Here is a 23,870-nt window from a genome sequence, read left to right on the forward strand (position 1 = left end):
ATCCTGTCTTCCCCCAGTCTTCTTGCCTCAGGGCTAAAAATGCCCAGTTCTTTCACTCTTTCCTCCTAGGGCTTGGTTTCCAGCCCCCTGATCCTTCTTGTTGCCTTTCTCTGAACTTGTTCCAATTTGTCGGCATCTTTCTTAAAGTATGTTGTCCAAAACTGGACACAAAACTCAAGGTGAGGCCTCACCAGTGCTGAATAGGTGGGAGCCACCAAATAAAGTGATGGATAAAGCTTGCTTATTTATTTATTTATTTATTTATTTATTTATTTATTTATTTATTTATTTATTTATTTATTTATTTATTTATTTATTTATTGAATTTATATGCCGCCCACTCTAACCAGAGGTCTCTGGGCGGCTTACAATAATTACAATTCAATACAATAAAAATAAAATGATTAAAATACAATTAAAATCGCCACCATCAGGACCCACAGTTGATGTTATTTCAATTAAAAGCCTTCTGGAACAGGAAGGTTTTGACCTGGCGCCGAAACGTCATCAACGTCGGCGCCAGACGAATCTCAGTTAGGAGGGCGTTCCATAGTCTGGGGGCAGCTGCCGAGAAGGCCCTTTGTCTACAAGCCGTCCCTCTTACCTCCTTGAGGGATGGCTCTTTCAAAAGGGCCCCCTGGCTAGATCTTAACTGCCAGGTAGGCTCATATGGAAGGATTAAAATTGGACTTTCTGAAGCTCATTTTGCAGGGTATCTAAGAGGACTTTAAATGCTTGGGTGGATAGAAAGGGGGTTTTCCTGGCACTCAAAGGGAGCGGCATCAGTACAAAGTGAGGAGTCTCACTGAGGGAAAATTTAGGATTCGGGACCAAATGAGTATCTGATGGTGGGATTTAAGGCCAGCCGATATTGTCTTATGATTTCCACTCTTTTTAGTGTGAAGAACTGATTAGTTTAGTGGTTTAGGTCTCTGGTTGCAGAGCCAGAGTTGGGAGTTCAATTCCTCCCTGGGCCTCCTTGACAGGGGCTGGACTGGATGATCCCACAGGACCCCCTTCCACCTCTGCCATTCTGAGATATTACTATAACCTCCGCGATGGGTTGGGTGAGGAAGCGGCCAAGGGAGGGCGGACGTGTCATCCTGGTTTAACAAAGGCTTGCCATAAAGACATTTGACCATGTTTCTTAAAAGGCCTTCAAGGAGCAGCCGGAGCTTCAGAGAGCTGTGGTTTAGGCAGTGCCCCTCCAGAGAGTGTTCCTGGAGAGCTCTTTCCAAGAGGTGAACAAACGGCGTTGAGTTAGCTTTTGATTTATTAGAGGGCTGAGCTTCAGACAGAGTAGCAGGCAAGGGCGACTGAGTGCTTTCCTTCATCTCCGTGACTGATTGCATCAGGAGGTGGGGAATGGCTTCTGTTCCCTCGTGCATGGGGAACCAAGGGGCAGGTGATTGTCTGCATGTCGGGAAAGCTTGCCAGAGTGAAACCGTGCTCCAGCAAGAGGTCAGGGGGACCTTGGGAGGGTTTTCCAGGGTGCTGCTCAAGCCAAACAGCTCACGGTCCCACGCTGACTTGCTCGCTCCTCTCCTGGGCCAGCCTTTGGCAACCCCACCCAAAAGTCCTTTGCAGTCTTCAAGCCCGTCTGTTAAACACTTTGGCTGACCTTCCTTCTCCATCCATCACCCAGGTCTGCCGGTCCCCAGCAAAAACCTCATCCTTCTTATTTTTCCGTCCTCCTTCGTCTCAGAGTTGACTGCACAGGAAACATGTCCCCCTGCTTAGCAATATGGGAAAAACAGGTTCTGCCTCAAATCCTGCAGAAGGATTACCTCCAATGTCTTTTCTTTAATGATAATAATTATGTGCTGTATTTTCTTTATATAATTACAAATAATGTTTGATGTTGCCTTAGCATTTTTAAGCAGCCAGCATACTTCAGTGTACATAGTTATACTTGTAATGTTTTGTTATTTCCTCTGACTTTGTGTGTTTGATTGTTTGACTGAGTGACTGACTGATTGATTGATTGAGTCTGAGTCTCCCACCTCTTCTTGACATGTTCGCCACCAAATGGGTCCGTCCGCTGATGTAAATCGGAAGCACTGCACAAGAGCTTCTGTCTTTTTAAACGGTTACTATTATAATCACATCTACAGTAAACATTAGAGGGTTTGTTAGGGCACCTGCATTCACGATGCCCTAACAAACTCCTCCTTCTTGAAGAGGTCAAGAAAAGGAAGAGGAATAAAAACAGTTGGATGCTGAAATTGGGGGGGGGGGGGTTTACGTGAGGTTTTGCTTCATTAAGTGCTTGATGGCTAATTGCTGAGATAAATTATCCACACGAAAAGATAGCGGAAGAAAAAAGACTCTGAAAAAAGGGTATTTAAGGCTGCTAAAATTTCAAAAGACTATTGTGCGAGGTAAAACACCCAATTTACTGTATTCACATCAGAAACTTGGAAAACTTTTTTTGAACGGCACCTCCGAGAACTGCAGTTCCCAGATTCTGGGAATGGTAGTTTGATACCCAGTGTGGTATAGTGAATAGAGTGATGGGCTAGGACTCAAGAGGTTGGTATTCAATTTCCCATCAGCCATAGAAACTCATTGGAAATTTGGACGGGGTATTTTCATCATTAGGCATCCTTCAGTCTGGAGAGACTATGGTAACATGCTCTGAATGGAAGACTTGGAACAGCATATAGTGTGGCTGAGAAGGCCAATTCAAGAGTGACCATACCTTCCACACTGAAGACAAATCCAGTCTGTCCCCTCTCCAGCTCCCTGGTTTGGCTGCTTCCAGGACGGCCTCTTTGCCTCGGCCTGCTGGACAACGGTCTCTTCAAATTGGGAGAGGCCATGATGCACTGCCTGCCTCCAGGCTGAACGCTCAGATGTCAAGGTTTACCATATGTTGAGGTCCATTCTTAGGTCTTCAGATCCCGCTTGCAGATCTCCTTGTATCACAGCTGTGATCTCCCTCTGGGGCAATTTCCCTGCACTAATTCTCCATTCAGGAGATCTTTTGGAATCTGACCATCAGCCAATCTCATGACATGCCTGAGCCAACATAGGCATTGCTGTTTCAGTAATGTATACATGCTAAAAATTCCAGCTCGTTCTAGGACTACTCTGTTTGGGACTTTGTCCTGCCAGGTGATACCAAAAATGCGTCGGAGGCAACGCATATGGAAGGTGTTCAGCTTTCTCTCCCGCCATGCACAAAGGGTCCAGGACTCACTGCAGTACAGGAGTGTGCTCAGGACACAGGCTCTACAGACCTGGATCTTGGTACAGTAGTGCCTTGCATAACGAGCACCCCATTTAACGACGAATCTGCATAGCAATAGGGAAAACATCGCATTGCGATGATCGGTGAGTATTTTGCTTACCGATCTTCGCATTGCGATGTTTTAAAACAGCTGATCAGTGGTTCCAAAATGGCCGCCGGAAGAAAAAATGTCTGCCTGCAGCGTTTTCACGCGGTTTCCTCGCTTACCGAGCAAAAATGGCGGCTGTATGGAGGATTTCCACTTAGCAGTGAGTTTATCCCCCATAGGAACACATTGAAGGGGTTTCATTGCGTTCCTATGGGGTTTTTTGCCCCATATAGCGACCTTTCCGGATAGCGACGATTTATCCGGAACAGATTATCGTCGCTATGTGGGGCACCACTGTATATACCGTCAGCTTCTTATTAAACCATACTCTCTTTGTGAGTTTAGAGAACGTGGTAGCTGCTTTGCCAGTGGGTTTATCCAGCTCGACATCTAGGGAGAGAGTGTCAGCGATCGTTGAGCCAAGGTACACAGTCATCAACAACCTCCAATTCTTGTGTGGAGATGATAATAGAGGAAGATGAGTCCACGCCCTGGCCCATGACTTGTCTTTTCTTCAGACTGATTGTTAAGCGAGACATGGCAGGTCTTGCTAAAGTGATTCATGAGTTGTTGGAGGTCTTCGGCAGAGTGGGAAACAATGGCTGCACCATCAGTGAACAGGAGGTCCCGCATTTCAGCTGGACTTTGGTCTTTGCTCTCAATTTAGAGAGATTAAAGAGCTTTCCATCTGATCTAGTCCGGAGATAGACACCTTCTATTGCAGTTCCAAAGGCCTGCTTCAACATGACCGCAAAGTAAGATTCCAGAGAAACCCTGTTTCACTCTGCTTCGGATGTCAAAGGGATCTGATGCCATCAAAAACTACAATGCCCTTCATTTCCTCATGAAAGGGCCTGATGATGTTAAGGAATCGAGGTGGACATCCAATCTTGGGAAGTATTTTAAAAAGGCCATCCCTGCTAACCAAATCAAAGGCCTTTGTGAGATCTATGAAAGCCACAAAGAGTGACTGTCATTGTTCCCTACATTTCTCCTACAACTATGTGAGGGAGAATACCATGTCAGTAGTGGATCTATTAGCTCAAAATCTACACTGTGATTCTGGATAGATTCTGTCTGCAAGCACCGGGAATCTCTTCAGCACAACACGGGCCAGCAGCTTCCCTACAACGCTAAGAAGAGAGATGCCAGGGTAGTTATTGCAGTCAGCCCTCTCTTCTTTGTTCTTATACAATGTGATTATGTTTGCATCCTTCATGTCCTATGGTAGTCCACCTTTCCTCCAGAAAAGACAAAAGATTCCATACATCTCAGTGGTGATGATCTCTTTACAGCACTTCAGCACTTCAACAGGGATGTTATCCTTTCTAGGTGCCTTGCCGGAGGCGAGGGAATCCAAGGCCACTTTTATTTCTGCTAAAGTTGGTTCTCTGCCCAGCTCTTTCAAAACAGGCAGGCATTTGATGTTATTTAATGCTTCTTGGGTTATTACATTCTCTCTGGAATATAGCTCAGAGTAGTGCTGCACCCAGTGTTCCATCTGCTGTGCTCAGTCCTGGAGGATCACACCTGTAGTAGACTTCAAGGGAGCAGATTTCTTCTGTATTGGACCTAAGGCCTGCTTGATACCATCATACATTCCCTTGATGTTACATGTGTCCGCTGCTATCTGTATCTGAGAGCAGAGCTGAAGCCAATAATCGTTGGAACATCTCCTGGCAGCCTGTTGGACTTTGCTATGAGCAACTTGAAGAGCTTGCAAGTTGTACTCACTAGGATAGGTTTTGTATGCTGCTGGAGCTCTCCTCTTTTCCTCGATGGCTGGCATCAGCTCCTCTGAATGGGCTTCGAACCAGTCTGCCGTCTTTTTGGTCTTCTTGCCAAAGGTGGACAAAGCAGTGTTCTATACAGCGTTCTTGAAATGTTCCCATTGTTCAGGTACATTTACATTAGCCGGACCTGGAAGGATTTCCTCAAGCGCTTGGGCAAATTTCTTCACTCTTCTTTGATCGCGAGTCTTGCTGATGTCAACATGTGGTCGTCTTTCCCTTTTTTGTGTGATACAATCTCTTTGCTCGCAGTTTTACTCTACTACACACCAGGGAGTGATCAGTAGCGCAATCAAATCGAGCTGATGCCAATGCTTCAATCTTGGATGTTTCCAGGAAAATCTGTGTTGAAACTTGGTATTAAAGAAGGTATTGCTCACACAGAGACCATAATAACAGCAAAACTCCAGCAAGCATTGGCTATTTTCATTCATCTTCCCAATGCCAAAACTGTTGAGAATTTTGATTCTGGAGGAATGTGTATTCTCATAACATCATCAGAGTAAGGAGATATCAGTTAGCAGAGATACTTATGACACTATGACACTGAGAAAGTAAAACCAACAACTTAGTCTATTTGCATATATACATAGAGAATAGACATTCTGCCGGCAGCATCACATGACATGAAGCAACAACACACAGCATAGGAAAAAGTGATCTGACTTACAGCAGATAAAGATGTTCATTTTACACATGACTTATGTACAGTTCTGTGACCAATCAGAAAATACATTACTTCATTTTCTGTTACACAAAGTTTCATCATGTACACAGCTGTACAACATTAAGTCTTAATCCTTGATACCCACACCTGAATACAATCAGTACAGTGACTCAGGTAAAATCAGCCATTCTACATTTTCATATCAAAATCTCAACAAAAACAGCCTAGACGAGTGGGCCAGGAATTGTGATCAGCACCAACTCTAGCGTTAAAATCTCTGAGAATGAACAGTGGCTCTCTCTCGGAGACTTTTTTTGATAGTAGCTGCCAGATTGTCATAGAATTTGTCTTTGACTTCTGTTGTGGACGACAGTGTTGGTGCATATGCACTGATGAGGGTGACCAGTCCCGCTGATGAGTGGAGCTGCAGAGACAGGATTCTTTTATTCCCCACAGTAGGTGGAACAATGGATCTCAGCAGAGCATTTCTGACCGCAAAGCCAACACTATGTTCCCTGGTCTCATTCAACGGTCGGGGTAGAAAACTCCTTAAATATTTCATTTATCCCAAAAGCCCTTTTAGGGTCACCATAAGTAGATTCCCAACATGATTGGGAGCTGCCTGGCCTCGTTGCCCATCCGTGTTGCTTCTCTGTTCCTGCTCTGTAGTCTCTTCCCCTACTCCCTGGGCTCTTTTTTGACCTTGGTCCTTTTCTGCTTCCAGATGGCCGTCTATTTCTGTGCCGGGGCGCTGGAGGACGAGGCGCTCTTTCGCCACTACGCCTTGAACGTGCCGCTCTACACCCACTTCACGTCCCCCATCCGTCGCTTCCCAGACATCCTGGTGCATCGTCTACTGTCCGCTTCTCTGGGTAGGTTCTCCTGGAGAGGGATGCAGCTGGCCCCGTTCCCTCTGGGGTCAAATGGGAAAGGGGAGCACACGGGTCCATAACATGCGCCCCACTGGCCGAGTGTAGCCCCAAGAGAGACACATACCCTTCTCTTTCTTTATGAGTCCTCTAAATTCTCCCCAAAACCTTGCTCCTGAAAGGCCCCTGTGAATTGAGCCACCAGGCTTGGACGGCTACCCAAGGAAGCTCCGTTGAAAGCAAGCCAAACATCTCGTTTTCAATCAGTAACGTGATTTTGCTGCTGGATTTCAGCTGCCAGGGGAGGCAGTGGCCCAAAGGAGGCTTAATTGACCCCCCTAGACCCACTGAAGTTGCTGGCTGCTCAAACAGTTGCATAGCCAACTATACCAGAAGCTCATGGGCAGCCCCTGGAAGCCACGACTCAACTTAGGGCAACCACATTGAGTGGATTTGTTCGTCAGATTACATGAGGGGAAGAACCAGAACTTGGATGAGGACTTCCAATCATCCCTGACCCTTGGCCAAGCTGGCTGGGACTGATGGGAATCGGAGTCCTTCAAGATCTGCAGGGCACCACCATATGTTTGCACCTGGCTTAAACCCTTCAAACTATCTTAATGGTCTCGAGGGTGTTTTGACTGGAGCCGAAGGGATTTGGAGCAATGAATATGTGGCTAAGGTTCCACTGCTCACATTTCCTGGAGTGCTGAGCCGCTTGTCATCTATTCAGAACAAAACATCCTAGCCAGAAACATATGGGATCCTGTCCTGCTCTCTGACACCTTTGTCTTAAGAGGGGTAAGGTAAAGGTAAAGGTTCCCCTTGACATTTTTAGTCAGTTGTGTCCAACTCTAGGGGGCGGTGCTGATCCCCGTTTCCAAGCCATAGAGCCAGCATTTGTCCAAAGACAATTTCCGTGATCACGTGGCCAGCGTGACTAGACACGGAACGGCGTGACCTTCCCACTGAGGTGGTCCCTATTTATCTACTCACATTTTTACATGCGTTCAAACAGCTAGGTTGGCAGGAGCTGGGACAAGCAACAGGAGCTCCCTCCGTCATGTGGATTCGATCTCACGACGGCTGGTCTTCCGACCTTGCAGCACAGAGGCTTCTGCGGTTTAACCCGCAGCGCCACCACGTCGCATCAGGGTGGGTGGGTTTAAATAGGTTGCAGGGCCTGCAGCTCCAACCTGGACAGCTGCTCTTCTGTCCCTCTCCTCGCCATCAGCTGTTTCCTTTTCAGGCTCCGGACCAGCTCTACAGATGGAGGAAACAACGATCCAGAAGCAAGCGGAACACTGCAATGACCGGAAGATGGCCTCGAAGAGGGTACAGGAACTGAGCGCCGACCTCTTCTTTGCTGTCTTCGTCAAGGTGAGACCCAGCAGCTCCTGGGAGGCGGTCTGGCACAGCCAGTCGAAGGGCGAATGAACTCTAAAGACCTAGGACTTCATAGATACTAACCAGAGAGGTTTTTTAGCGGCAGCAGGAAAAGGGAAAGTCCAGGAAACAACGGCATACATTCATCATCAGCCTTCCCTCATCTGGTCATTTTCCAGATGTCCATCGGCCTCTTGACTGTGTCACGAGAAGGAAGGCAGCATGGGCCTGTTGTAAAACTTTTGATGTCAAATCCCCCCCTCCAAATCCATTTTTTTCCTGGGGAAACATTGGGGGGAAACAGTTTTTTCCCCCAGAAAAATATGGAAAATTTTCAGAAATTTTAAATCTCTCTTTTTTTACTTTTTTTAAAGCTGGCTGAATAGTGTAGGGAGCTGGGTCCCTGCCTGTGGAGCCAGAGGGCTGGGAGTTTGATTCCACACTCCGCTTCTCAGAGAAGGGCCAGCCTGTGTGGCCTTGGGCAGCCTGCAGAGCCCCCAGGGCACCCCCAGAAGAAGAGGCAACGGTCGACCACTTCCGGCAAAGGGTCACCCTAAGTCAGTGATGGCGAACCTATGGCACGCGTGCCACAGCTAGCACGCGGAGCCCTTTCTGCCGGCACGCGAGCCGTAAGTTGCTAGATCGCTACTCCCTCCCCCCTCACAGCCAAAACTGAGCAGGCGGCTGCAACTGCGGTGCTGGTGGCCGGACAGGCGGCGGGCCAGGATCCGGAGCAGCTGGTGCTGGCAGCATATCCAGAGTGGGGTCTCGAGGCACCTCCATGCCCGGGATTCCCCCTTCTGCTGCCACTTCCAGTTCTGGCACCACCATGACACACCGCCCCCTGTTTTTTTTTCTTTCCAGTTTGGGCACAGGAGCCCAAAAAGATTTGCCACCACTGCCCTAAGTCATACTTGGCTTGATGGCACAGAATTATTATTATTATTATTATTATTATTATTATTATTATTATTATTATTATTATTATTATTATTATTATTATTATTATTATTATTATTATTATTAAAAAGCTGCAGAGAAAGGGGGCCGGGGATGTGGGGAGCTGGAGCCAGTTGATCAGAGCTGTCGTCCTTGACATCTTCCAGTCCGGGCCCCCCACATCTCATTGGATGGGTAAGGGGGTAAGGGGGGTGGAGCTGCAGCTGCCCCCCACTCTAGGTCAGGCTGGGACCCTGTAAGAGGATTTGACACAACCAGAGGGGCAGTGAATTGGAGGGGGCAGGAATGGGCCAGATCAGGGGCAGGTTAGATCCTCTGGCAGGATGCGGGGCTGGTGTTCTGTTGCCCAAACCGTCCAGGGACCTCACAGGCCTCCCGAAAGCAAAGGCTTTTCTTGTGGGGGGGGGAAGCATCTCCTTGGACAGGAACCGCGTGTGTCATCGCACCCACGGTACGTTTTTTTAAATGCAAATGATTTGAAAACAGACGAGAAAACCGCCTGCTCTCTGTTAGAATGAGAACCGTCGCATCAAAGCAGCCTTCGGAGCAGTCGGCAGCCGACTGGCTGGCCGGCTCGGGCTTTGGGGCAGCCTTGCCCGCTTGCCATGCAGGGGGAAAAGGAGCCCCTGGAGCTGCCCCCACATGAGCCAGTGGCCCTGGCTGGCCTGGGCTGAGGTGGTTGGGAAGCCTCCACGGCAGGGTCAGGACAGCGACCGTAACGTCAGTAGCTGGGCAGCTTCCCACCACGGGCAGGCTGGCACAGCTGCCAGGGTGCTGTTTAAACAGGGTGCCCGTGGAGACCCAACTTGGGTCATTTCTGGAAGCATCGTTGCATCTTGGATCTAAAACAGCTCTAAGAAAAAGGTCTGGTGAAATGGCTCTCATAACCACTAGAGGGTGCAAGGGGGCCTTTTTTAAGAAGGCGCAGCATTGGTTTTCATGCCCTCCCCATTCCGGCACCGTGGGGAATAATTGGGTAAGTGCCAAACGGGAGGCCAGAATAAGCAGGACGGGGTTGGCAGCTGGAAGGGTCGCCAGGCCCCGAAATGGCCCCAAATGAATCAGAAGGAGAAGCGCCCATATGGCCGCTTCGGGTTTTGACTTGGGAGGCTGGCAGGGGCTTGGAGTGACTCCGCCACCAACCTCCCGAAAGCAAAACCAAACCAACAGACAATCCCTACCCCGTCCGGATGGCTGCAGGAACAGAAAACCAGAGGGTTGGGAGTATTGGGGACCGAGGAGCCACGGAGATGCTCACGCAGGCCACGGGAAGCCCTCCCCAGGTTGTAGCACACATCTTCTGGACCCTTTCGCAAACCTGCCGTTTCCCTGCTAAATCTTGTCCCCACCTGTCGGTTGGCATCCTTCCTATCTGCTTTCTGGCTTTCCTTTGAGAATCCTGGTTTTCTTTCCCACCTGGAAGGCAAGCTCTTCTTCTTAACAAGATGCCGCCACCCACTGCTGCTTCCTAGAAGGGAGGGCGTGGGATGGAAGGAGGCCGCTCCCCGACAGACGGTCCACCAAGAGATCGTCTCGTCCCCTTTCTCCCCCCATTGGTCCAGCGGGGTTCTGTTGATGGTGGCTCAGAGGGCGAGAGCGTCTGGGAGGGAGGACTTCCAGAGACTTTTGCGGTCCATGACTGACCCTCTTTTCTTCCTGTGTCTTCCAGGAATGTGGGCCCCTGGAGTCTGAAGCCATGGTGATGGGCGTCCTCAACGAAGCCTTTGACGTCCTGGTGCTCAAGTTTGGCGTCCAGAAGCGCATCTACTGCAACGTGAGCATCTCCTCCAGCCTCAAGAGGCCCCACAAATTTGGTCCATTTTGTGCTGTTCTCCGTTGTTTTGGGCTCGCCATCTCCGGGATGGCCCACATCCGGAGCTCTGCGCAGGCCCTGCGCGTTCCCAGAAAACACAGCAGCATCTCTGGTGCCCACCTTGGGCCGGAATAGTCTCTGTTCTGATCATGCCTAGAAGGTTCATTAACTTGGCACACCAGCTGTGCTCTCTCACAAGGACCAAGAACGGCATTCCCCTCCCCTTAAGGACAGACCCTGGCGCCAATCCCTGTGTCTCACCCTGGGTTTCTCCCTCTGTAAAATGGGAGGAAGGGTTGGTCACTCACCACACTAGACTGCTGTGTAAATGCACTAGAGAGAGAGAGAGAGAGAGAGAGAGAGAGAGGTACTGGGAGGTATACACATGTTAAGCGATTTTAGCTGCCAGTTTAGTTATGCCGGTCCTGGCCAAGGACAAATGGGCTCCATGCCAGGCGGTGTGCCCGGAGGAGGAGCTGGGATGGAGGGGAAAATTAAAATCTTAAATTCACATTTTAACATCTTGGATTTATTGCATTGCGTGTTTATTACATGTTTTACTGTTTTTAAATTTGTAATGCCGCCCAGAGTAGACCTTTGGTCTAGATGGGCAGGGTATAAATCTAATAAAATATATAAATAATAATAAATAAAAACCCTGGCCAGGGATCCTCTCTTCTCTCCCCTCCCCCTCCCCACAAACAGCTTCTGCTGTGCCTTCCCTCCCCCCCCCCCAGGTCCTCTGTGTGGCTCTCCCATCTTGTTCACCTTCCCGGATGGCTCACCGGGGCCTCGTGTACCTCCACTTTCAAGGGTAACGGGCTGCCCTTGGCGCAGCAGCTGCCAGGAGGAGGCAAGCGGAGGGGAGGCCTTCTGACTCCCATCTGCCCCTCCATCCGAACCCTTCCAAGGGGGATCATTATCCCCTCGTAACGGCACCATAAAAATGAGCTGATAATGGCACAGGAGGCCTTTTTTGCCTCTTAAAACAAGGAAACGGGGAGAAGTTCGTGTTAATTTCACCTTTGGAAATGGGGAAGGAGGCACCGGGGAGAACTTTCACCATTCTTGGGCTCCTGCAGAAGACAGATGGCAGCTCCCGCCTGTTCCAAGGTGATGCTCCCGCCTGGTCCCATTGTGGGGATGGCAGCTTGTCCAAAAAACCAGGGATATTCCTAGGAGCTTATGCTCAGGGGCCAACCTGGGCTTGCTGCCACAGAGCGGATGCGACAGACTTAAAACCAAAGCTAGAAAATAATTACCAACAAGTAACATAGGCAGCGGTCACTGTAGTGGCTTTGTGGGTCACAGGGAAGAAAGACATGGTCTAGAGGGGCGGGGTAAAAATCAAATAAATAAATAAATAAATAAAATAAAGAAAGCTACTTCTCAAAATAATAATAATAATAATAAGGTAGCAAGGAGGACCAAGGTTGCATTACTGGCCGAATGAGTAACAGTTGTAGTTGCTTTCAAAAGTTAACTTTTATAAAGCTTTTTGAGAAAAATGTTTCAGGTCTTCAGCTATTTTATTCTCAAGCATAGGCTTCTGCCCCCCTGCACTCCCACTGTAGTGTAGTGTTAGCTTTCCAATCATTACGAGTAACATAAAACATGTGTTTTATAACGTCATTCTCTCAGCGCTGCCTAAAACCGGTAAAATAGCTTTGGTATTTTTGTTCTTTTATTTTTAATTTTGCATTTCTGCCATATCTGGAAAGTGGCGTTCCTCCTTCCGACAAGAGGCACTGGATCTGACCAGAGCCCTCCCCTTTCCTCCTCAAATTTTAGCCCCTGGCACCCACCTTAGATTCTATTTTCCCACCTCCTGGCTTTGGTGAGCCCATCAGGACGATCCCCTTAAACAAACTGGTTTGTCTCTCCTGCAGGCTTTGCCTCTGGTGGGGTTCCAGTTTCAGAAAACCGGCAGGAAGCCTCAGCTGACGCTGATGTGGGAGCCAGAGGATCTCGAACAGGAAGCCGTCCAACAGGTAAAGCCCTCTGAGCTCGCGCTGGCCTCGAAGCGCTCGGGTGGCTTTAGGTGAATCAACAAAGCTGCCTCCGGTTGTACCTGGCGGTGGTTCCTCTCTAGCCAGTGCTCCTCCTCCTGCAGAATTTGAGAAGGTTTCTGTGCTCCATCCAGCAGCTCCCCAAAATCAGGGCAGGCTTGAGGGAAAAACCCAAGCTCAGACCCCAAGAGAAAACCTAGAGGCTGGTCTGCAGAGAGGTCGTAAGTTGGCCGAAGAGTCCCTGGTTTGTATACTGAAAGAAGGATCCAGATTCAGTCCCTGGCCATGTGTAGCTGGGGAAAAAAATCAAGTAGCAGCCCTTTGGCCCACACTCATATTCTTGGGAGCCTGCTCGGTAATCTGGGTAGAATCCCAGGAGCGTCCAAGCCGGGGCCCGGGTGGCACAGAGCTGGCTTCGCTGTCAAAGCTCCGTGTCGCCTCCTACCTCCATCCCATGCTTCACCTGATGCAGGAGCTTGGTACGGATTTGACAAATGCCTGGTCGTGGTGGCGCTGCAGGTTAAACCGCAGAAGCCTCTGTGCTGCAAGGTCAGAAGACCAGCCGTCGTAAGATTGGATCCACGCGATGGAGGGAGCTCCCATCGCTTGTCCCAGCTCCCGCCAACCCAGCAGTTTGAAAGCATGTAAAAATGCGAGTAGATAAAACTGTCTATGGACAAACGCTGGCTCTACAGCTTGGAAGCAGAGATGAGCACCGCACCCTAGAGTTGGACACGACAGAACTAAATGTCAAAGGGAAACTTTACCTTTACCTGGTGCTGCTGTATGCGCGCAGGTGCGTTCTTGACTGCACTGCCTGCATGAATAAATGCTAGAGCCAAAAAAATTGTTGGGAAATTTGGGGGGACTCCCAGTTAAGAGAGACCCCTTTGCTGAGCAGAAAAGCTACAACCAGAGGCTGAGCTTAAAGAGAAAAGAGTGACTCAGATTTATTTAGAAAATGATTGGTAGAGAAAATAGCTGACCGTTCGCTATACCGGAGCATGTTGGGTGGGTGGGGCATAGCCCACCTTCAAGAGAGACATGAACAGGTGGAAAGGAAAGGAAAACTGACCAACAAAGACAGGAAGTGGTGGTTTATTAGCAGAAAAGCCGCGGCAGAGTTTTTCTGTGGGTATTTAAACCCCCTTTGTTTCTCCGTCCTCTCGAGCAACAAACCCTGCAGAAGCTGAGCTGAAAGAGAAAAGAGTGACTCAGATTTATTGAGAAAATACACTGACGGGAATGCCCGATTCCTAATTTAGATGGTGGATCGTGTGCCAGAGGGCAGCATGTGTCCAGGGTGCGGTGGGGTGTGTGTGTGATATAGGCCATCTTTGAAAGAGACGTTAGCCGGTAGGAAAGGGGGAGAGGAGTGAGTGATAGACAGAAAATAGCAGGGCTTCTTTCTTAGCAGCCACCGGAAGGTTGCGAAACTGCCAATGAAGGGGACAGATGCAAACGATTGTTGGGCATCCTTCAGTCTCGAGAGACTAGGGTAACGTGCTCTGAATAGAGGACTTGGAACAGCGTCCAGTGTGGCTGAGGAGGCCAATTCAAGAGTGACAACAATCCCTTCCACCCTGAAGACAAATCCAATCTGTCCCCTGTCCAGCTCCCTGATTTGGCTGGTTTCGGGTCTGCCTCTTTGCCTCGGCCTGCTGGACAAGGGTCTCTTCAAATTGGGAGAGGCCATGATGCACTGCCTGCCTCCAGGCTGAACGCTCAGATGTCAAGGTTTCCCATCTGTTGAGGTCCATTCCTAAGACCTTCAGATCCCGCTTGCAGATCTCCTTGTATCACAGCTGGGGTCTCCCTTTGGGGCGATTTCCCTGCATTAATTCTCCATCCAGGAGATCTTTTGGAATCCAGCCATCAGCCGTTCTCATGACATGCCCGAGCCAACTAGTAGCTGCCTTGGGGAAGACAACAGCAAAGGAGGGGGGGGCTTCAAGAAGACTCTTCCATCGGGCTCCCCCTTGCCCGGACTCCAGATTTGTGCCGAGGCCTCCTTTCCCATATTGCTTCTTATGCCTGGCCAGTGGGGTGGACTGTCCCATCCACTCTCCAGCCATCTTGGAGAGAGGATTCCCCCCCTCCCGAGACTTAGCCAGGGTTGCTTAGGGATTGTTCATCTCCCGTCGGCAGCTGCCTTTTTTCCCTAACCTCTCCCCTCTTTGCAGATGCTTGTCCCAACTTTGGACCCCTTCCAGGAATTTAATTAACATGTTGTTTACTCCTCCCCCTTCCCAGCGAGTGAACGGGGATGTTTAATAAGCTCGGGCTTATTAATAACCTCTCCTTTTCGATGCCCACACTCACACACACTCCAACAGGAATGCTCGGTTCTTGTGTTTTCCTGGCTCTGCGCGGTGCCTCCTGCCCCAGCGGCACCGCTCAGATCCAATTACACCAGCGTTGGCCCTCCCTCGACAGATTTCCCGAGGCACGGTGTCAAACACGCTAATAGACTTTCGCCATCTTCCTTGCACGCTCGTCCCTGGCATCCATTAACTCGGTAACTCAGCCACGGGGAGGCATGGCGTTTGTCGGGCGTGATTAAGCTCCTCTCCGGTGCCAAGCACACGTTGGCAACCCTCTCCGCAGCGCTCTGGCTAATTGCTTTGAAGTTCTTGGCAAGGCAGCGGGTCCTTCCACCTGGAAGGAGGCGGGGGAGGCTATGAGCAGGGCAAGGGTCACCGAGGCAAGGAGGGGGGGTGTTAATAATCAACCAGCTTAAACGTGCAACCCCCCCCCCATGCATGCACTTACTTTTTTCCTAATCTCTCCAAGGACATAATGAGTGCTCGGCTCACCTTCTGGGAGAGAAGGCAAAGCCTGAGAACAAATGGGGCCATAGGAGTGGTTGTTGGCGCGAAAAGAGGAGATTCCTGGGTTTTGCCAGAAGTAGCGCATGGAGTGTGTGTGTGTGTGTGTGTGTGTGTGTGTGTTTAGTAAATTCCTAAGGCACTGTGCCCAAAAAGTGACTTTGGGGAAGTCCCCATGGCTTTGCTGGTTCGGAGACTGTGCGGTCCAGATTCCTGCAGAATCACTTTCTCCAGGCTCTGCTTGAGTCAAAACCCTGGAGGTAGCCAGCACTGCTGGCCAGCTGGGGCAGATGAATCGGGGCCTCCCGGTTGAGAGGAAGTCCGTACTGCAGGAAAGGCAAGGAGCTTTTGACTTGATCCATTATTAGTGTGATCCACTGTACGTTTGGATAAAGGCAGCCCACCCCCACCCCGAACAAGAGAGATTCCCAGCTGGCTGGAAATGATGCCCTTTCTACCTGTTACTCATTGGGAGAGACAGCCGGCAGCGATTCCGCTATAAGGGAAACAGGCACTCTCTTCAGCCCAGTGGCATCTCCGCCAATTCTCTGTGCAATCCAAGACTAAATCATAAGAACCTCAGAAGAGCTCTGTGCTGCATCAGGCCAAGGGCCCCCTCTTAGTCCAGCTTCCTGTATCTACCTGTGGCCCCACCAGATGCCTCTGGGAGCCCATGAGACCACGAGAGACCCTGTCTCCTGATTCCCCTTCCCCTGCTTCTAGCCTTTGGAGGTCCCTTCCTTCGAAGCCTGGAGATTAGACCTCCCCATCATGGCTAGTCACCTGCAATGGGACTTTTCCTCCTGGAATCTGCCCAGTCCCCTTTTAAAGGCATCTAGATGCCGGAGGCCATCCCCACATCCTGTGGCAAGGAGTTCCACAGATTAACAACACGCTGGGTCAAGAAAGATTTTCTTTGGTCTCTTCTCACTCTCACAACCCTCCATTGGATTGGATGTCCCCTGGTGCTGGTCTTGCGTGAGAGGGACAAGAGCTTCCCTCTCTCCACTTTATATCCATCCACTGCATCATTTTATATGTCTCCATCAGCTTTCTGAGACCTCAGGTACCAGCGGAACCCCGAGGGGGGTGTGTTTTCTTGCCCCTGTGGCTTTGGGTTTTCACTGCCAAGCCCAGTGCAGCCCATGGATCTCACTCTGGGAGGCCTTTCAGATGCTTTGCAGCCTCTCGAGTTGCAGGCCCAGGGCTGCCGAGGGTGGCCGGAGAGGTTTGGTTTGTGCAGCTGGGCCATTGACAAGACTTGCATAAACTATGGAAAGAAGTGAATCTGGAAAATGTGAGAGGCAAGAGTCACATATTCTAGATTCACTTCTTTCTCTGCTCTGTACCCAAGCCTTTGGGGTTTGCAATAGATAGTCTGTTAGAAACGTTAACCCAGCGTGCGCGGGGCGGGGTGGGGAGAAAAGGATATTTCATCCTTAGGACTTAAAGTGAGAATAAAACAGGCAGCCTCATGAGAAATCCACAGTCCAACCGCCTCCCCCCCCCCCCCCGGGATCCTGTGAACTGTTCTGATCATCACATCGTGGAAAGAGACGGAAAACATCGCTGCAGCGCAACCCAGAGGATCACGGGGCTGCCGGAAGTCTAGAAGAAAAGCCAGCCTGTGTGGCCTTGGGCAAGTTGCACGGGGATCCCAGAGACGCCCCCACTGCCCCTCCCCCCGAAGGAGAGACTGATGAACTGCTTCTGAGGGCCTTATACCTAGGAAACCTTGGGAAGGCTCTCCATTCATTGGAATCGATAGCACAGCATTATAATTAATCGAGGCTATAAGGGGCTATGGAGCAGAGGCAGTGTACTCAGTTCCAGCTGGAGAAGACCCCAGGAGGGGGTGGTTCCCTTCATAACCTGCTTAGGAGCTTTCCAAAGGCATCCCATTATTCCGGGGGCAAACTCAGTGCAGGCCAAGGCTGGCTTTGGGTCTGATCCAGCTGCAGGGGCTCCTCTTAAAGCTGTTCCACCGATGAGGTCTTCCCCCTCTCTCCCTCCCTCCTTTCCCCGTGTAAGAACCACAGGCTACCAAAGCAGGCTGGCTATTGTAACACAGATGTCCTAGCCTGCAAGCAGGCAGCCTGTCTGTCGTAAGAAAGGCTGTGATCAACGAGCAACGGGTGGTGTTCCAGATGTTGCGGGATGCGATCTCCCCTCCTGCAACGACGGCGTAAGCCAACCGGGAGGAAGCCTTGCGCAAGACCAGTGTTTTTGCACAAAAGGCAAGAGTTCCTTCTGCAAAATGCAATTTATTTATTTATTTTGCTACGGCTGTGATCCTTGAAGAAAAAGCCCCGGTTTCTTCCTTCGAGCGAAGGGGTGGGAGATCCCGCAGAGGTTGACAGCTGTGTCCAAAGTGTGCCTCGTTTGTTGAGGTGCCCTTTCCCGTTGGGGGATGAAAACCCAACGCAGCTGGCTTTCCCTCTGCACCTTTGGTGCAGCTGCCCCTTGGCTTTGCGTGCTCCTTGGCCACGGCCTTGGTGGCAAGTGTTGGCCAAATAAATGTTGGCATCAAAGGCCTGATGACCCACCCAAAAGTCCTGGGCCTTTGGGGTCCGCCTTGGTCTCTGAGCGCAACGGGTTGCCGACTGCTCTATATCTAGGCGTATTCCAACTTCCATCTGGGGATCACGCAGGGCCATCTACACAGGGATTGCCCCCCAGTCCAGTCTCTTTCCACCATGAATCACACGGAGGATAAGTTTTTGTTTTGAAAAAAGCCATTTCCACGTTTGTCCCCAGAATCCGATACGTGACGACAGCCCGCCTCTAGTCACAGTGGCGCTCTTTGAAGCACCGTAGCAGCGCCGTGGTTCGGCTTAGTGCGTTGACAAGAGATTGGAACAGATGATCCTTGGGGCCCCTTTTTATAATACAGAATACGTCCCATTCTGATATCGCTGCGAAAAATAATGTTCCTCTCTTGCCTGTCCTGCAAGGTAGGGCTGTCTGTCATCTCCTTGCTGATCCCCCAACTTCTGCTCTTCCCCCTCTCTTGCTTCTCAAGGTCATTACCATTTTCACCTTGGTGGAGGTCGTCCTGCGGTCGGACAACGTCCCCTTGAAGTACAGCGCGGTCCTCCAGAGGCCTCGAGGGAAGGAGTGACCTGGCTAGCGGCCTGAGATGGACCACGCCTGCCAGATGGACGCTGCCAAGGGGTGCTTATTGGATGAGCATCCCTCAGTCATCATTGTCTAGGGGGGAAAAGTCACTGGACCTTTCGTTTTTATTGTATTTTGTCTTAATGTTTTGCAGATGGGCTTTGTTTTATCTCTGGATTTTTAAGCCGAAGCGGTGGGCCTTCCCAAAGGGCGATATTGGACATTTCCCTTCCTAGCCTTTTTTAGACCTTCTCTTCTCTTATAAGTGGCCCGTGCTGGCCTTTGCTTAAGGTGGCGTTCCCTAGCCCAGCAGTCTTCGAGCTGTGTAGGACTACGACCTGACCCTCCCTGGCCAGGACACTGGTTGTGCATGATGGGAATTGTAGTCCAACACACCTGGGAGGTGGCGGGAAGCGGGGCTGAAGGCTTTCCTAGATGGTGCGGTTGATAGAAACACTGTGTTACCTGGGCAGAAAAAAGTAAGCCGTTCTCCTTTGGCTCGCTGAATAAAAATGTGGTGTGTTTCCACCAGCCAGCCACCCAGTGCTTGCGTGGGAGTTTTATTCTGTGGGTTTCCATCCCCAGCTGTTGCTCCGTGCCCAGTGGTTTTACTGCAATCTTTACCGTTGCAACAGGGAGGAAGTTCTGCAATGGCGCTACAGTCATGACTGCAGGGTGGCCTTCCTCTTTTTGGGTCTCCCCTACTTCCAGAAAGACAACACAGGGGGAGAAAAAAAATTACTGTAAACCGCTGCCTGGGGGGTCTGGTGGCCTTCTGTTGCAGGCCAGGCAAACCGAAAGGGGGCTGGAGGGGAGCATGCCATCTCCCGTCCAGTAAACCCAGTAAGGATAAACTGGAAATCTTCAGAGGAAGCAGGAGGCTGGGTTCATTGTAAGACAAAGTAGAAATGTTGCTTTATTAAAGATCTCTCTAGGGGTCATGGAGGCAGTGACAGATTTTACTTTCTTGGGCTCCATGATCACTGCAGATGGTGACAGCAGCCACGAAATTAAAAGACGCCTGCTTCTTGGGAAAGTGATGACAAACCTTGACAGCTTCTTAAAAAGCAGAGATATCACCTTGCCGAAAAAGGTCCGCATCGTCAAAGCTATGGTTTTTCCTGTAGTGATGTACGGAAGTGGGAGCTGGACCATAAAGAAAGCTGACCGCCGAAGAATTGATGCCTTTGAATTGTGGTGTTGGAGGAGGCTCTTGAGAGTCCCCTGGACTGCAAGGAGAACAAACCTATAAATTCTAAAGGAAATCAACCCTGAGTGCTCACTGGAAGGACAGATCCTGAAGCTGAGGCTCCAATACTTTGGCCATCTCATGAGAAGAGAAGACTCCCTGGAAAAGATCTTAATGTTGGGAAAGTGTGACGGCAAGAGGAGAAGGGGACGACAGAGGACGAGATGGCTGGACAGGGTCATCGAAGCGACCAACATGAATTTGACCCAAGTTCTGGGAGGCAGTGGAAGACAGGAGGGCCTGGCGTGCTCTGGTCCATGGGGTCACGAAGAGTCGGACACGACTAAACGACTAGACGATGATGATGATCCCAGATTCCCAAAAAACCTCACAGCAGTGGATGATTTGGGAGATGCTTTTTCTTTGAGAAGAAGAAAAATGGCAAATGATCCTTACAGCCTTAACAACTCACTTTCAGCAGGAAGACCCATGGGCTAGAGATACATGGAGCTCAAATAGGGAGGGGAGACAGAACAGGCTCGCCTCTGAGAAAAAACAGGCCAACATCTGTCGAAAGAGCCCTGCAAAGGGAGCATGCTGCCTCCACCGTTGTCCTGTTGTTGGGAATTCCTTCATGTCCCCTTTCAGGACGGAGGGCTGCAGAGGAGCCTCTTGACTCCCTTGGCGCGCTTGTGCATAAGGCAGAGGAGGTCCTAGACTGAGGTTTCCCCAACTACAGGATCTGAGTGTTGGCCCCAGAAATATCTGAGATTTCAAGGGAACACGTGGCTTTAATGGTTGCTGGCCTGGCTGTGTAGATGCAAACACCATCTTCTGGAGAAGGGGTGTAGAGAGAAGGCCTACCGATGAAGGCAGCGGTTCCCAACCTTGGGTAGCCCAGATGTTCTTGGACTGCAACTCCCAGAGACCCATTGGCTAGCACAACGGGTGAGGAAGGCTTCTGGGAGTTCCAGTCCAAGAACACCTGGGGTCACCCAAGTTTGGGAGCCCCTGTATTGTGGGAGGCGCCAGAGCAGAGGCGTCATCCATTGCTACGAACCGTGTGAGGAAACCTTCCATGCACTTGACGGACGTCCTGCCAGGCATTGGGGCCAAAAGAAGTGGCCTTCTCCTGAGCCAAACCGTGGTGTCCCCATCTGCCTGGAGGCCCCTTCTCAGCCTCACCTGAAGATGCCTGGGGCTGAGCTTGGCACATCTTCTGCCTGCTAGGGCCTGGGCATCACACCCTGGCTTGTGAAACGTTTGCGCCGGCCAGGAATAGACGCCACCGTGTCCTCACCCACACAGGTGGAAGCCATAGATAGGCACCTGGTTTTCTCAGGTTTCCTGAACAGATTCCCTGGGGAGGGGGAGGGGAATGGAGCCTGTAACAGCTTTCCTCGACCCAGCACCTTCCGGATACATTGAAGGACAACCTTCCAGCCTTGGTCCTTCTGACCGGGATGAAGAGAAGCTGCAGCCTTAATACACCTGGAAGTCAGCAGGTTAGGGGGACGCAAGCCCAGCCCAAGGACGATCTTGCTGTTAACCAGAAGCTTTCCTTCCAGATGTTCTTGATCGCTCAGGATGGACCTTGTGGCTGCTACAAACCCAGGTAATAATTACCTGTTCTAGGGAACTTAAAGAGAATAGGCAGTGGCTACCACCTCACCTGGACAGGGGAAGCTGGCTAGCGTTGGAGATGCTTCTGCAGCCTCAAGGAAAGCTTATTCTTCCTCTTTGTGCCCTCCGAGGAACTGGGATGGCGACCAAGATAGGAAGAGAGGACTCTCATTGCCATGTTCCTCAAACCATACCTGAGCAAGTTTTGCTGAGTGGCAGGGTGCATTCTCCTGCTGAGAGATGCCACATTCATCAGGAAATGCCACTGCCATGGAATGGGGCCACATGGTCTGCAACCGTCTCTAGGCAGGTAGTCAAAATAACAGCCACAGTCACCGTCACACTTCAAGTCAGATCTTGGCTCTAGGAAGTTATTTACAGTATGGAGTGACATTAAGGAAGTGCCTCTTTGTGGGAGTGGGGAGAGGGGAACCATGGTTTGGTGCTTCAGATTTCTACCATTCTCTTTTAATATGTGTTTTGAGATGCAACACTTCTCCATTTTCTCTTCTTGTGTTAAGCATCACCTTCCACCCTTGTCTATCTACTTGTCTATCTCGCTTCCTTCTTTTTTTAATCATTAAGCTTCTGAATTGAAGCACTGTGTTTTATTAACAGTACCAGTTGGTTGAGGACTCCCATCAAAGAGCAGACGGCACATCTTATCCATGCAATACAATTAATACAGGCAGGTCAACGGGAGAATTATGGGGCCTCTTTTTCTCTTCCATATGGGAGCAAACGTCCTTAAATTTGTAGAAAATGCCTCCATCCATTCCTTGCTGCCCAGAGTAGACCTTTGGTCTACATGGGCGGGGTATAACTCTAATAAAATTAAATAATTAAATAAATAAATCCATTGCACTACGGGGGTGAGTCCTACGATAAGGCAGACGGAGGCTGTTCTTTAGCCACCGAGTCCTAGGTTTAATGCAAGGGCAGGGAACTGTTTATTATTTGGTTTATTGCTAGAGCATCGTAACATTATTTCTGCCCGGTAAAGGGAAGAGTAGCTGGTTTGGGGATTTCTTTGTTTGAGATGCTCAAGAAATATAACAGGCGTTCGGTATTACAGACTTTAATACACAGAACGAATTTAGGGGGGGGATTAACAGTTCAGTGCAGCAAAAGATAATAAGGAGACTTTTACCAAATCCTGTGAGGAAAGGCCGAAAGAACTGGGCATGTTTAGCCTTGAGAAAAGAAGATGGAGGGGAGAGACGAGAGAACTTTTCAAAAACTCGAAACGCTTTCATACAGAGGAGGGGCAGGATCTGTTCTCAGTCATCCCAGAGTACAAGACACACGACAATGGGCTCAAGTTACAGGAAGCCAGATTTCAGTTGAATCTCAGAAAAAACTTTCTAACTGTTAGAGCAGTACAACAGTGGAACCTGTGACTTCAGGAGTTGGGGAGTGCTCCAACGCTGGAGGCCTTCAAGGGAAAATTATCTCTGAAGATTCTCCATCCTTCAGGTGTGACTATCTGGAAGTTGAGTCATGGCCTTGTTAGGTAGGTCTTTCTTGTTAGGTAGGAATGTTTCTCTACTCATCCAAGGAGCTTCTTCAGCCTTCAGAATCTACTTGGATGAGTAGCGAAACGTTTCAACCCAACAAGGAAGAAGTCCAGTTGCTGTGATTCTACGTCCAGATTCAAGAGCAAATGAGACCCACCATCAGCCAGATCTGCGTTGATGGGATTCCTGCCTTGAGCAAGGGGTTTTGGACTTGATTGATGACCTTATGAACCTCTTCCAACCAAATCATTCTGATTCTCTGGGCCAGCTGCAAGAGATACTTCAGGAAAGGTGTGACATCTGCCCACACCTGTTTGTTGATCCCATCTGTATATACCACCTTCCTGTCATTGCGCTGGCGCCAGTTTCTGATTGAAATTGTTAATTTTAAAACTATAATAAGTGAATGATATCATACACCTGACTTTAAAAGGCGGCCAGTGGGCATGGAGGGATGCGTTCAACCGATGCTCTTTATGCTTGGTACAAGTACTTTCTGTTCTTGCCCAGTTCAAGGGACGTACTCCTTGTTTGGTACAGAGATAAGGGGGCGGTTGGTTCATCTCACCTCACCTTGAACAGTAGGGGAAAAAAAAGGGTAACCAGCCTCTCTTTGGGTCTACCCCTGATTGGAGCTCCTACTGGCATCCGTTGGACCAATCTGTCCTTCCATCTAAGGAAGGGGATTTAAATGACTGGAGCAGCTGTGCTCAGAAGTTGTCCCAAGACAGGAGAACAAACCCTGTTCTTCCCATGTGGGC

The 23,870-nt window shown here is 49.9% G+C and overlaps 1 protein-coding gene across 1 annotated transcript in view; it reads left to right on the top strand.

Moving 5' to 3' along the window:
• Window positions 1-19,319, top strand: part of DIS3L2 (DIS3 like 3'-5' exoribonuclease 2) — a 293,641-nt gene extending 274,322 nt beyond the window's left edge. The window contains exons 18-22 of the mRNA XM_020813964.3: window positions 6,523-6,670; window positions 7,917-8,047; window positions 10,683-10,787; window positions 12,716-12,817; window positions 18,686-19,319. Of these exons, the coding sequence (XP_020669623.3) occupies window positions 6,523-6,670; window positions 7,917-8,047; window positions 10,683-10,787; window positions 12,716-12,817; window positions 18,686-18,784 (585 nt within the window). The 3' untranslated portion in view covers window positions 18,785-19,319. The remainder of the gene's footprint in view (window positions 1-6,522; window positions 6,671-7,916; window positions 8,048-10,682; window positions 10,788-12,715; window positions 12,818-18,685) is intronic.
• The last annotated feature ends 4,551 nt before the right edge of the window (window positions 19,320-23,870 follow it).

Source organism: Pogona vitticeps, chromosome 3, assembly GCF_051106095.1.
Source record: "Pogona vitticeps strain Pit_001003342236 chromosome 3, PviZW2.1, whole genome shotgun sequence".
In the NCBI taxonomy this organism is placed as follows: domain Eukaryota; kingdom Metazoa; phylum Chordata; class Lepidosauria; order Squamata; family Agamidae; genus Pogona; species Pogona vitticeps.